The sequence below is a fragment of the Etheostoma spectabile genome, chromosome 4, assembly GCF_008692095.1.
Source record: "Etheostoma spectabile isolate EspeVRDwgs_2016 chromosome 4, UIUC_Espe_1.0, whole genome shotgun sequence".
Taxonomy (NCBI): Eukaryota; Metazoa; Chordata; class Actinopteri; order Perciformes; family Percidae; genus Etheostoma; species Etheostoma spectabile.
Window position 1 is genome coordinate 27857194 of NC_045736.1, and position 10878 is coordinate 27868071.

The following is a 10878-nucleotide window of genomic DNA, read 5'->3' on the forward strand; positions in this document are numbered from 1 at the left end:
TATATATATATATATAAGTTTTCAGAGAATAAATACTTAAACACTTACATTGAACACTAAAGATTTAGCGTTCAGGAAGAACAGCTCCACTGTTGTGTTGTCTTTCAAAAAAGTGATCTTCTCAATATAAAACCTGTCAAGAGTTGTTAGGGTCAGCAAGGATAACTTGAAGCATATGTCAATGCATTGTGCCAGTGCCTCAGCATTATTTACAGACTTCATTGTGTTCGATGTAGTTTAGCAACAACGCAGCAAGACTGTGTAAACTGTGCTCCATCACTGCCACCTGCTGGTCAGGACAAGGCTTGGCCATGACGCTCCCAACGCACCAACATGCTTCATATTAGGCCTCTACTATTGTCTAAGATTGAGATTGACAGTTCTAATCAAGAACAGCAGTATTCCACGTTTGGCAAACGTTTGCAGTGACAGCACTCACCTCACTAGGAACTTGAGTTCCAAAGGCCCCGAAGTCTTGGAGAAGTCATGATCAAGGACTTTACGATCCATGTGGAGCCAGTTATTCTGGCCACTGATCAGGGATGGAAGAACAAATCATGTGTTGGAATACTGCTCGTAATTTTTCTCTCTTCTCTTTTATTCTCTCTTAAAGCTTTAGTGACTAAAACTTTGTTCTAAATCAACCACTCCTTTTAGATTTGAAAAGAAAATGTAATACAATCCCCACCCGCCACCCACACCACCACCCCACCATACACACACACCACCCACACCACACACACACACACACACCTATTATATTTAGAAAGGTACTCACGTGTCATCTATGTAAGACAACCCAAAGTATTCTTTTTCCTTCAGGTTAAAATGTGAGGCCACCAAATCTAACAGCTCACGAGACAACAGCTTGGGCTGGAACGTTTAGATCAAAAACACAAGAGTTCAATTTAGATCATTTGCTAACTCAAACGTCATGAGCTAGACACTGTGAAACGCAATACAAAACGACAGAAGGTGGAAAACAAGTGTACGTTTAACACACAAGATCAATTTGACGTGAAATAAAAGTAAAATCGGAGCCATGGGAAGTCAGACCTCTTTATAATATAATAACACATCATTAAACCCAACACAATTTCAGTACATCAACATAATATTGCAGGGTATGGAGCATAATATGTGTCTGAGGAGCCAAGCAGAAAGTGTCCTCTACCTGAACCAGCAACTCCAGCTTCCTGTCATCAAGGAGGTGAACCTGACACAGGCGGCCCTCTGTCATCTAGAGGAGGACAGATAACATGAGACATGAGAATTCCTGCAAACTGTCTCCACCTCCACCTGTACCTCTCCACTCAAAGCTGTGCTTCCACTATTTTACCCAGGGGATAAAAAGGGTGCTTTCCGGTGACTCACCTCAATGTCACGTTTGTCTTTGTGCTGAATGAATAGGTAAGAGGAGCCACCAGGCAACTGTCCATATGGGTCCCACGCCTCAAAACATCAAAGTCATTGCAATATCATCATCTGAACTGAACTGAACTAAAGTCATTGCAATATCAGCATCTTTATTTGTATAAAGTATAAAAAAAAGAAATGGTGCAGTTATATTTCAGCCATGAATCAACTCTTTATGTGCACCATGAATTACAAACAAAGACTGAGTTTCTTTAGCCATGAAGGCTCCACACATGCTATTGTCTTTCCCTCCACATATCCTTCCTCTGCAACAACACTGGTCTAATAAAATCACCGAAATGTCAAACGTCCCACGTTTTCCTCTGCCTATAAGAAACAAAACGGGAAGACAATGACGTCCTGGTGCAGTTTAATTGAATTCCTGCTGTATTGTTTAAGATGACTGGCTTTAGGATTCATTCCGCTGCAGTCAGCATAACTGCCTTTCAATGCAGGACAAGGTTGAAATATTACTGTGTGGCGATGAATATTAGTTAGGTTATGTTTCAGTGTGTTAAGCTGTTGCCAACATTCAGGCTTGCTGGTACGTTCAAATATTTTTAATTCTTTGTACAAATTCTGATGCCCTGGTGTTCATATTATCCGTTGGAGTGCTATTGATGAAATGCAATCTTAACACAAATTAATTAATACACAATAGTTGGAAAACGCAGGCAAAACCCACTTTAGCCACCTTTATATTTGCTGGAATTGGTACAAAAGGATTCTTAGGAATAGTTCACACTCTTATTTGCTTTCTGACTGATGAGAAGATTGATACCACTCTAAAGCTACCACAAACTTTCAAAGTGACTTAAAGTTTGCTAACTGTTGCCACCATGAACTACCGGTCATATCGGACCCATTAAGGCGGTCACTTGAGTGTGTTGTTTCGAGCAAAGGTGTGTTTCTTTTTGAGGGTTCTGTTTCTCGGTTTGACATGTCTGTTTGTTTGCTGATTTGTTTGTCTGTCAGAGGGTCAGAGACAAACTGCTGGGCCAATTTAAATGAAACTTGGTGGAAGGGGCCAAGGAAGAACCCATTACATTTTGGAGAGGATCCAAATCCTTGAGTGAAAACACAAATCAGTTTTCACTTTTGTTAACATTGTGAGATGGGGCGTTTGGGCTGCATTCATGTGGTGTCATAATTATTGGAAAAATGACTTCCGAACTGGGAGAATTCACACTGCATTGACATTGTGACAAAGGGCATACCTTGGCAGAGGTCTGCGCTCTACAATGTTATGAATTACATTTTTCATGTGTGTTATCTATTCTTTTAACAGTCATTATATGACAGGTTTGAGATACTTACATCCTATTGTTAAATCGTAATAGTAATGTTTAATACCACATCACTGGTTATGGTCCAACAACTCATCACATGGATAAAGGCAAGGTCTGGTTGACTAGGTCTAATAGAATAAATCCACATAATTAAAGCCACTCTATGAATTCTTTAATTCCCGACGTTGGCACTCTCCAGTGGCAGAATCGAAAAAAACAAAAAGACAGTGGCATGCCAGTACCCCTTGAGTGGGCTAAAAGAACCAATTTCCACCAGGACTGTTTAATTCTTTAAAGTAACAAATATTTTTTCCATCAGAAAATTTGGAAAGATGTCTTATGAACATGTGCAAATTCTACACAAAGCAGCTTTAATGTGTTAAAAAAATGTGCTTTTTAGAGGTTGGGAGATTAGAACAGTATGAGAAAAAGGGTCTTGCCCATGTTGTAAAAAAGATGCAATCCTATTCCATCATTCTGTGAACCTTCTGTATTATCTTCATGTTAAAGCAGCTGTCCCGTTTGATATCAGTGACACTTAGAAGAACCCAAATGACTTGTGTCCCTGTTGAGTGGATGCAGTTTGCTGCAAAGGAATGTGTCCAGGATGCTTGTGTGTGTGTGTGTGTGTGTGTGTGTGTGTGTGTGTGTGTGTGTGTGTGTGTGTGTGTGTGTGTGTGTGTGTGTGTGTGTGTGTGTGTGTGTGTGTGTGTGTGTGTGACTTCTGTAAAAAATAACATGTGGCTTCTGTGTTGGAAAGTAAGGGTCATGTTATCGTCAAGCGTGACCGCAGGGCGGGAAGACGCCTTCTGGTGTTAAACTTCACTCTACTAGGACATATTGTTTTCTGCACCACAACAGATCTGTCATTTCACTTTCATACTGCACCAAGCTACTTTTCCACTTTGTTGTTTTTCAACGCCCTAAACCTCAGTGAGATTTACGGTTCTGGGATTATAGCTAAACATCTCAACAAAGGGTTTCATTTGCAGTCACGGTAACTTGCGAATATGTTAACTTTTGTCCCCGTCGTCCCATAATTTAACACCATGCCCACTGCATCCACTGTCTGCACGGCTCAATATCTCAGTGGTCCAGAAGAGGCAAGAATATTTCTCACTGACAAAAGAAGAGAAAAAATGAATAAAAACTACTATTAACCTCAATGAACACACCTTTAATTGATTTGTCTTGATAGGAAAAACAATTGTGGCAGTTGTAGTATTACATGTTATTAATCACTAAAGTAACCCCTTCATGAGTTGTTGTGGCTGTCCAGGGCACAATCATTTCAATCAATCTATCAATGCTGCATTGTTGCAGGGCAGTGACATCAACACATGAATGGACAAAGGCCTTTAGTTAACAGTCTGATTTCAAGCTCACAGCCAGCCTTGAATTTCAGATTCACAATCAAAATATGTGCATTTTTTTACTTTTGTCCTCAAAGCTCGACCACGTTTCAAAGAATTCCTTAAACTTTACATGATTCCTTAAAACACTCAATATAAGGATCAGGTGTGTCCTTTGATTTGGATCTAATATTCACAATTGCATGAACAAAGTAGCACTGGCAAAGCTGCTATGTTTCAAAGACAATTTTTTTTTCCAAAGTCTGACAGAGATGGCTGCCCTCAGTCCCGCTGAAGTGAGGACCTGAGCTCCAGAGCGAGGTCCCACATGATAAAAAGAAAAGGTCCCGACTGTGTCAGGGAGGTCATCCCCCCCTAAGCTCTGTCATTACGGGCCCCGATGGTGTTCTCTTCACATGACCTGATCAGGCTGAGCTGGGCTCACACAGCATTTTATACTACTACTCTGCTACATTTCAGAAGGACATTTTGCACTTTCTACTCCTTTCTTTTTACATTAGGATTGTACTACTTCCACTGATCTGAATATTGTGTTGTGTTGAATATTATGTTGTTGTTGTTGTTTTTATGTCACCTCGTCAATTTCTCCAGCTTTTGTTACCTTTGTGTAGTAGTAACTATAAAACAGTTGCAAGTGCCATTGTATACAAACTACATGTTCACATGGCAGTATGCTGGGGAAAAGCAAATAAGAAAATACTGATCACTTTCAACTTTACAAAGGGCAATCAAGTAGTATTTGGTAACCACACGGACAGTGTTTAGGTGTTTCAGCAACAATGCATTTCAAAGACAACTTTGAAAGCTCTCCTCATCAGCCAGATCAAACGGCTGGTCATGCTGCTTTCTAATGACTGCCACATGTGCTGAGGGAGAGACCCTTGTTAAAAAACAGGCTTTGTGACTCAACAAGACACAGCCTGTGTTTTCTTCACATCCAAACAAATAAACACATGCATTCACTAATGAGCCAGATGAGGAAAAATTACTGACTCACATCACTTTGAGGAAAGTTAAGGGAGATTATAGGTAATCAGAGCCATAAAAATGAAATGGGTATAATCAAAGAAATCCATCTGGCAAAATAATTAATCCAATATGCTGCCAATAAAGCAATCAATAAAACCTGCTTCATTTCAAAAAATAAAAAGATTTACGTTGCCATTGCTCAAGGAGCTGTCATACCTGGTAGCATTTTCCAATCCTGAACCAGGCTTCTAGGAAGCGTCTGCATGGCATCAGCCCACGATTGTACCACCTCCTCAGGGTCTGATGCGCCAGACTCCAGACGAGCTGGCTGCCCGATGCCACCAGGTCTTCCATCCCACGTATGATGCGCACAGCCATCATACGTTAGCTGCTTCTGCCTCTACTGATGACACTCCACAGTTTCAGAACCAGGAGAAAAGACGATCTGCAGCACACTTTGTTTTGCTTCAGAGCAACAAGCTGAAAGGAGCATCTACACACCAGAACACACAGTCTACTATGTCTCCCCAGCTGATGTGATGTCAGTGAGAGTCGGCGCTCTGGAGAGGTTGGAGCAGACCAGCGTGCCTTCGGCTTGGTCCTGGGCCCCGGTCCAAAACACTGCCTCACAGAGTGCAGGGGAGGGCAGGACAGAGCCATGAGGCCCCTGCTGCAGAGGCTCTGTCTCCCCTCCACATAAACACTTGTATACAAACACAGCGTACACGGAAACCAGCTCCAGCTGACCACTCAACCTCTAAAGCCATAAACACTTTCTTTTGTAACTCACAGTAACATAATGGTGAAAATGTTTGGTTTTGTCTGATTTGTCTCTTCTGTGAAATTAAGATCACAAAATGAAGTTGCACCACAATATGCTTTGTCAATTTTGCTCAGCTAAGGCTTATGACTTCATCTTTTATTTTATTGTTTAATTGTAGCATGCATTTCAAATTCATTGTCTGAGAAGGGGTGTGGGAACGGTCTCTCACTTTGTCTGGGATGTGGGAGCAATTTCCTGAGGAGACCAGACATCTCCACCCATTATATTCTGCAGGAAAAAATATGTGGTCCTGTTTTTGGAACAGCATCAGTTTTGTGCCGTCAGTATTCCCATCCCAGTACAACTGACTGTGCAAAAACTAAAAGTGAAAATGAAGGGAAGAACATTTACAAAAGGCTTTGATGTAAGAATGCAGACTCACAACCAGATGTCTTCCTTTGCACAGCCAGAATTAATAAGCAAATGTTGCACACAAGCCCTACACTTCACTCAGATAAACAAGTCAGAAAAAAGCAATACAGAAAAAAAAAGAGATGGGATAGCTCTCAACCGAAACAATATCCTGCTGTTTGTTTATGACCACAATTTCTAAGAACAGTGAATTATAAATGGTCAAAATGGGGCTGCTTTTAAAAATTAAGTCCTGAAAACATGGCCATGAAAGTAAATTAGTTGTGTTGTATTGTTTATTACTGAGGAGACAATAGAGCTGCTCAGACACTGGAAAAACAGTTAGTCAGTTCCCAGTTATAGAACTTTCCATATGTGCTCAGTCACCCTGCAATACACAAACAAATAATAAAGAAAAGCTTAGCGCCAGTCACGGTAAGTCGTGTATCTAATTGCTTCATTGCAAGCAGTAATGCATGTTACTGTAAATCCGCTCTGAAGCACACACGTTGAGCATATCAATTACCACGTCTATGCAGACAGGCAGCTGTGACATTGGGCTTTCATGACAAAAATGGGATTATGTGCAATTCTCAAATTCATGCAGGCACAATCGCCTACATGTACTGTGCTGTAATCTAGATATAGCTGCGAATTTTATATGCTTTTTTTACTTTCTTACCAAGAGTTAGATGTTCAGATCAATACCACCCACATGTCTGTACACGCAATATGAAGCCAGAGACAGTTAGCATATAGTTTAGCATAAGGACTGAGAAGGGGAGACCCTGGTTCTGTCACAAAAAAAATCATAAATCGTGTTTAGTAAGGGTCTCCTTGGAGTCTTGTCATCACAGGGAGGTTTCCAGGCAACTAGACGACGCTCCAGGAAGTAACTGTGCTCGGCGAAGAAGTAGTGCCACAGAACATGCAACGTTAATGCTCAACCTGTACGGATCAATTGACGGGCCATGATGTGGAGCTCAGAGTGGGTAAACACAGAAACCCCAGTCGGTTTGACCAGTGACAGTTCAGGTTATTTCAAACAAGGTAACCGCGTCCTCAACAATGTTGACAAAAAGGGAGAAAGGTAGGGTTACTTTGTGCAATTCTGCAATGAATGGAGAGTAAAAGAAAATCTTATAGTGCAGCAGACAGTGTGGTGTCTGTTCGGCAGTAAAGTTAAGTTTTCTACCACAGCAATCTCATAGTCTCAGTAGTCTTTTGACAGTAGCCATGTCCCAAGCTGTCTGTGATTGGCAGTGCATGATATACTCTTTATCTTAAATACAAGCCCATTAGCATATACAGGAGTCTGTTTGGAAGAAATTCAAATAAAAATAGGAAATATAATGTACAGAGTTTAACCAGAAATAATACTGTCGCAACAATGTGTTACTCTACTATGCTAGGGAAACATCCTCTGGAGTGTAAAAAATGTCCTAACAGGATTTCAATTAAATACTGTTGATGTGCTATCCACCACTGCAAGAACTGAATGGATCTATTTCTGGAGAGTGGGATTCATCACCAGGGACCTACTAGGAAGGTATAGATGCACTATAACCAGCTAACCATGATACAAATGGACAGATGTGTGAAGCCACAGCTGCCTGAAGTGGCCGTGGGCTAGACGGCCAAACACATGGCGGGCACAAGCCGCTGCTTATCATACACATGATCGCCATGTGTTCTGGTCCACATAACGTTAATAAGTACAGTGTTTCTGATGCATCTAGCAGCACGGTATTTCTGAGTTGAGCTCACATGAAAGAAATGCTTTAAATATCTGCCAACATTCCCCTTCTCCGATCACTCTAATGGAATCAAGAAAAGTTTCATTTAGACACATGCAACTACCGTTCAATTCAAAACTATAAGGCTACAAAATATATTAAATGAGGTAAATATAGTCTTTGCAGTGTAGTGGAAAAAAATACAATGGTTATATTTCAATGTAGGGGCATGCAGGCATTCACACACACAAACACAAATACACATTTATGCCAAATGCCTGCAGGCGGCAGATAATCCCAGTTGATTTACACGCTCTATGGGGTCCGGTGGGGTGAAAATGTAGGAAGAGGCAATGACCTCAGCAAGAATCAATCCGTCTCAGACAGGGCAACCCAGGGGAAGGTGGGAATTAACTGTCAGTGCTAACTCTGGGAGACGTGCAATAAGCAATCTATCTGATCTTCAAGCCTTCTGTTGATAAGTGACCCCATCTCAGAAGTATCTTTAGCACTTTTAACTAATAATGTATGTGTATCATAATCACATATTTATATACTAAGTATACCCATACATTATCATTAACAGATTGTTTTGGCCACTTGGGGGCAGTGGAAGAACTGATTCATAATCACCCTGTAGTTCATGTTTAGTTTTTTTGCTTGTTGATTAAGATCCCCATTAACTTCCATCTGTCTTGAACAGAAGCTACATTGTCTGGATTCTCTATTATTACATAAGAATATTACATAAGCTGGAATACATCCATTACATTCATACTCACAATACATCAAAAGATTAAAAAAGTGTTGGTGTCCTATTACTCATCCAAAAGACACAAAGCAACATTAGCATTCATTTGGAGTCACATTTCTGTCCATAAGGGAAATGTAAGTGCATTATTTATTTTCATTTTAGCTCTGGTTTAGTTTGGTTTGGTTTCTCTACCAACTCTTGGGGGAAATGTCTGGGTTTTTAGCAACAAACTTCTTCACTAGCTAGTTGCAAACTTTGGCCGTCTGTTCCTTGGTTGAGTTGGCTATATGAGCCAGCATAATTCTGTCATAAATCTATCTTTCTTTTTAAATAAATAAATTAATACAAGACAAGGTATGAGCCTATAACGTATTTGTTAGTTCAAGGCTGGATCACTGTAACGCACTTTATGTTGGCCACAATCAAAATTCCCTTTCCTGCCTTCAACTTGTGCAAAATGCTGCTGCTCGCCTTTAAATGAATACCTCCAGGCGTGCACACATTGCCCCCGTTCTTTTTAAAATCGATTTTAAGATTGTAATGTTTGCTTTCAAGGCCATTTTAACCTGGCACTGACCGAGATTTTACCCCTTTGCGAAAACAACAGGTCATAGCGGTCATCCAATCAACTAGTTCCCAAGGTCCCAAGGTGGAGGTACAAACTGCAGAGTGATTGCGCTTTTTCAGTTGTTGCCCCGAGACTTTGGAACAAGTTACCTCCCGACATCTGCACCATAACAAACATAGCTCGTTTTAAATCAAACCTCAAAACATATTCATTTAGAGTGGCTTATAATACATATCAGCGTTCCTTTCTTCTTGCGTTGATGTATTCTTTTTCTGACTGTATGTTTTATTCCTTTCTGACTTTATTGTACGTTATGTTTTATTGTTGTTATTTCATGTAAAGCACTTTGGATACCTGCTGGTTGCTGTAAAGCGCTATATACATAATTGTTGTTAAAAATTATGAATGAGACGTGTCAGCAACTTTGGGGGTAAAGTGCTCTTCTGAGTAATTTGTTTTTAACAGACAGTGTCCATTGCCTGTGTAGCTCAGGATACATGGCTGCTGTCTCCCACCTCTCCCTGTCGCCAGCCTGGCACCGCGGCTCTAAACACCATGATCTCACACTCGTCCGTCACCCCCTCTGAAGTCACTCTAGTGTCATTCCATTTCTCTACACAAGTCATGTGCTGGACACAAGACTGTGCTCCCTTAAAGGCTCATTCTTTTCAAGCTGTTGTTATACTGCCCCCCAAGTCAGGCGGAGTACAATCAATTGTTGTGAAAGTGCAGCAGTGGCTGACAAACTTAGTGTTCACGCTGCAATGGCCCTTTATAGCCAGCAGATGGGGAAATCAAGTGTCTCACATAACCCTCAGGGACTAAAAGGGGAAATACATTTAGTGATGGAAATTGTTTGGTAAATTATGCTGTCTGGAGGGTTTTCCTATTATCTTTATGCCAATGTCGTGCCCTTTCTCCTAATATAATTGCCTCACTTCACTTGACTTCACTGCATTAATTGAAAGTTTACTGTAATAGGAATACAGACAGGCAAGCTGTTACAATTTAGCCCCACTGCTTTATTCAGTCCCAGAAGTTCAGTATTAATAGGCCTGAATCTGCTGAGAATACAAGGCAAGGCATGACAGGGGCAGCCGCGCTGCCAAGCTCATCACGGTTCCCTGTCCCTGGGCTCATTTCAACATGGGATGGCAATTACCATGTACAGTAAGTGGTAGATTAATTGTCTAAAAGGGGAAGGCCTCCAAGTGATCATAACAGAGCCTGAACGGGGCAGTGAAACAGCTGTCATCCACACAGGCCTACAGCTGACGAGCTATGCCACATACTGAGACTGCAGCTGACACGCTGAATAGAACACATTCTGTGCAGTATGCCTGACACACTCCTTAACACACACGCAGGATTGTTTTAAGTCATAATGTGCTTGTCTTACAGGACCCTGCCTGCTCACTTGTCAGGCTTCCTGACTGTCATTTGTAGTTAGAAATGGAGCAGGTGGACACAGCTGTCAGAAATCATGAAACTCGATAGAAGGATGATTTGTAGTCATACATCATAGATGAATAGATTAAGGACATAAAACATGAAACAGGGTCATCTCTGGTCATGTATATATTACAGTATGTCTCAAAT

The 10878-nt window shown here is 41.0% G+C and overlaps 1 protein-coding gene across 7 annotated transcripts in view; it reads right to left on the reverse strand.

Annotated features, from left to right (window-relative positions):
• The window catches only part of frmd4ba (FERM domain containing 4Ba), a 46095-nt gene that overhangs the window by 23164 nt on the left and 12053 nt on the right, over positions 1 to 10878 (reverse strand). For 4 of the 7 annotated variants that reach the window (XM_032512614.1, XM_032512613.1, XM_032512611.1 and 1 more), the window contains exons 1-5: positions 5264 to 5539; positions 1175 to 1240; positions 779 to 873; positions 440 to 532; positions 49 to 133 (exon numbers count right to left, since the gene is read on the reverse strand). In XM_032512614.1, the coding sequence (XP_032368505.1) occupies positions 49 to 133; positions 440 to 532; positions 779 to 873; positions 1175 to 1240; positions 5264 to 5428 (504 nt within the window). In that variant the 5' untranslated portion in view covers positions 5429 to 5539. Of the gene's footprint in view, positions 1 to 48; positions 134 to 439; positions 533 to 778; positions 874 to 1174; positions 1241 to 5263; positions 5540 to 10878 lie in introns of those variants that run through there. The other 3 variants (XM_032512616.1, XM_032512615.1, XM_032512617.1) reach the window with 3 other exon arrangements.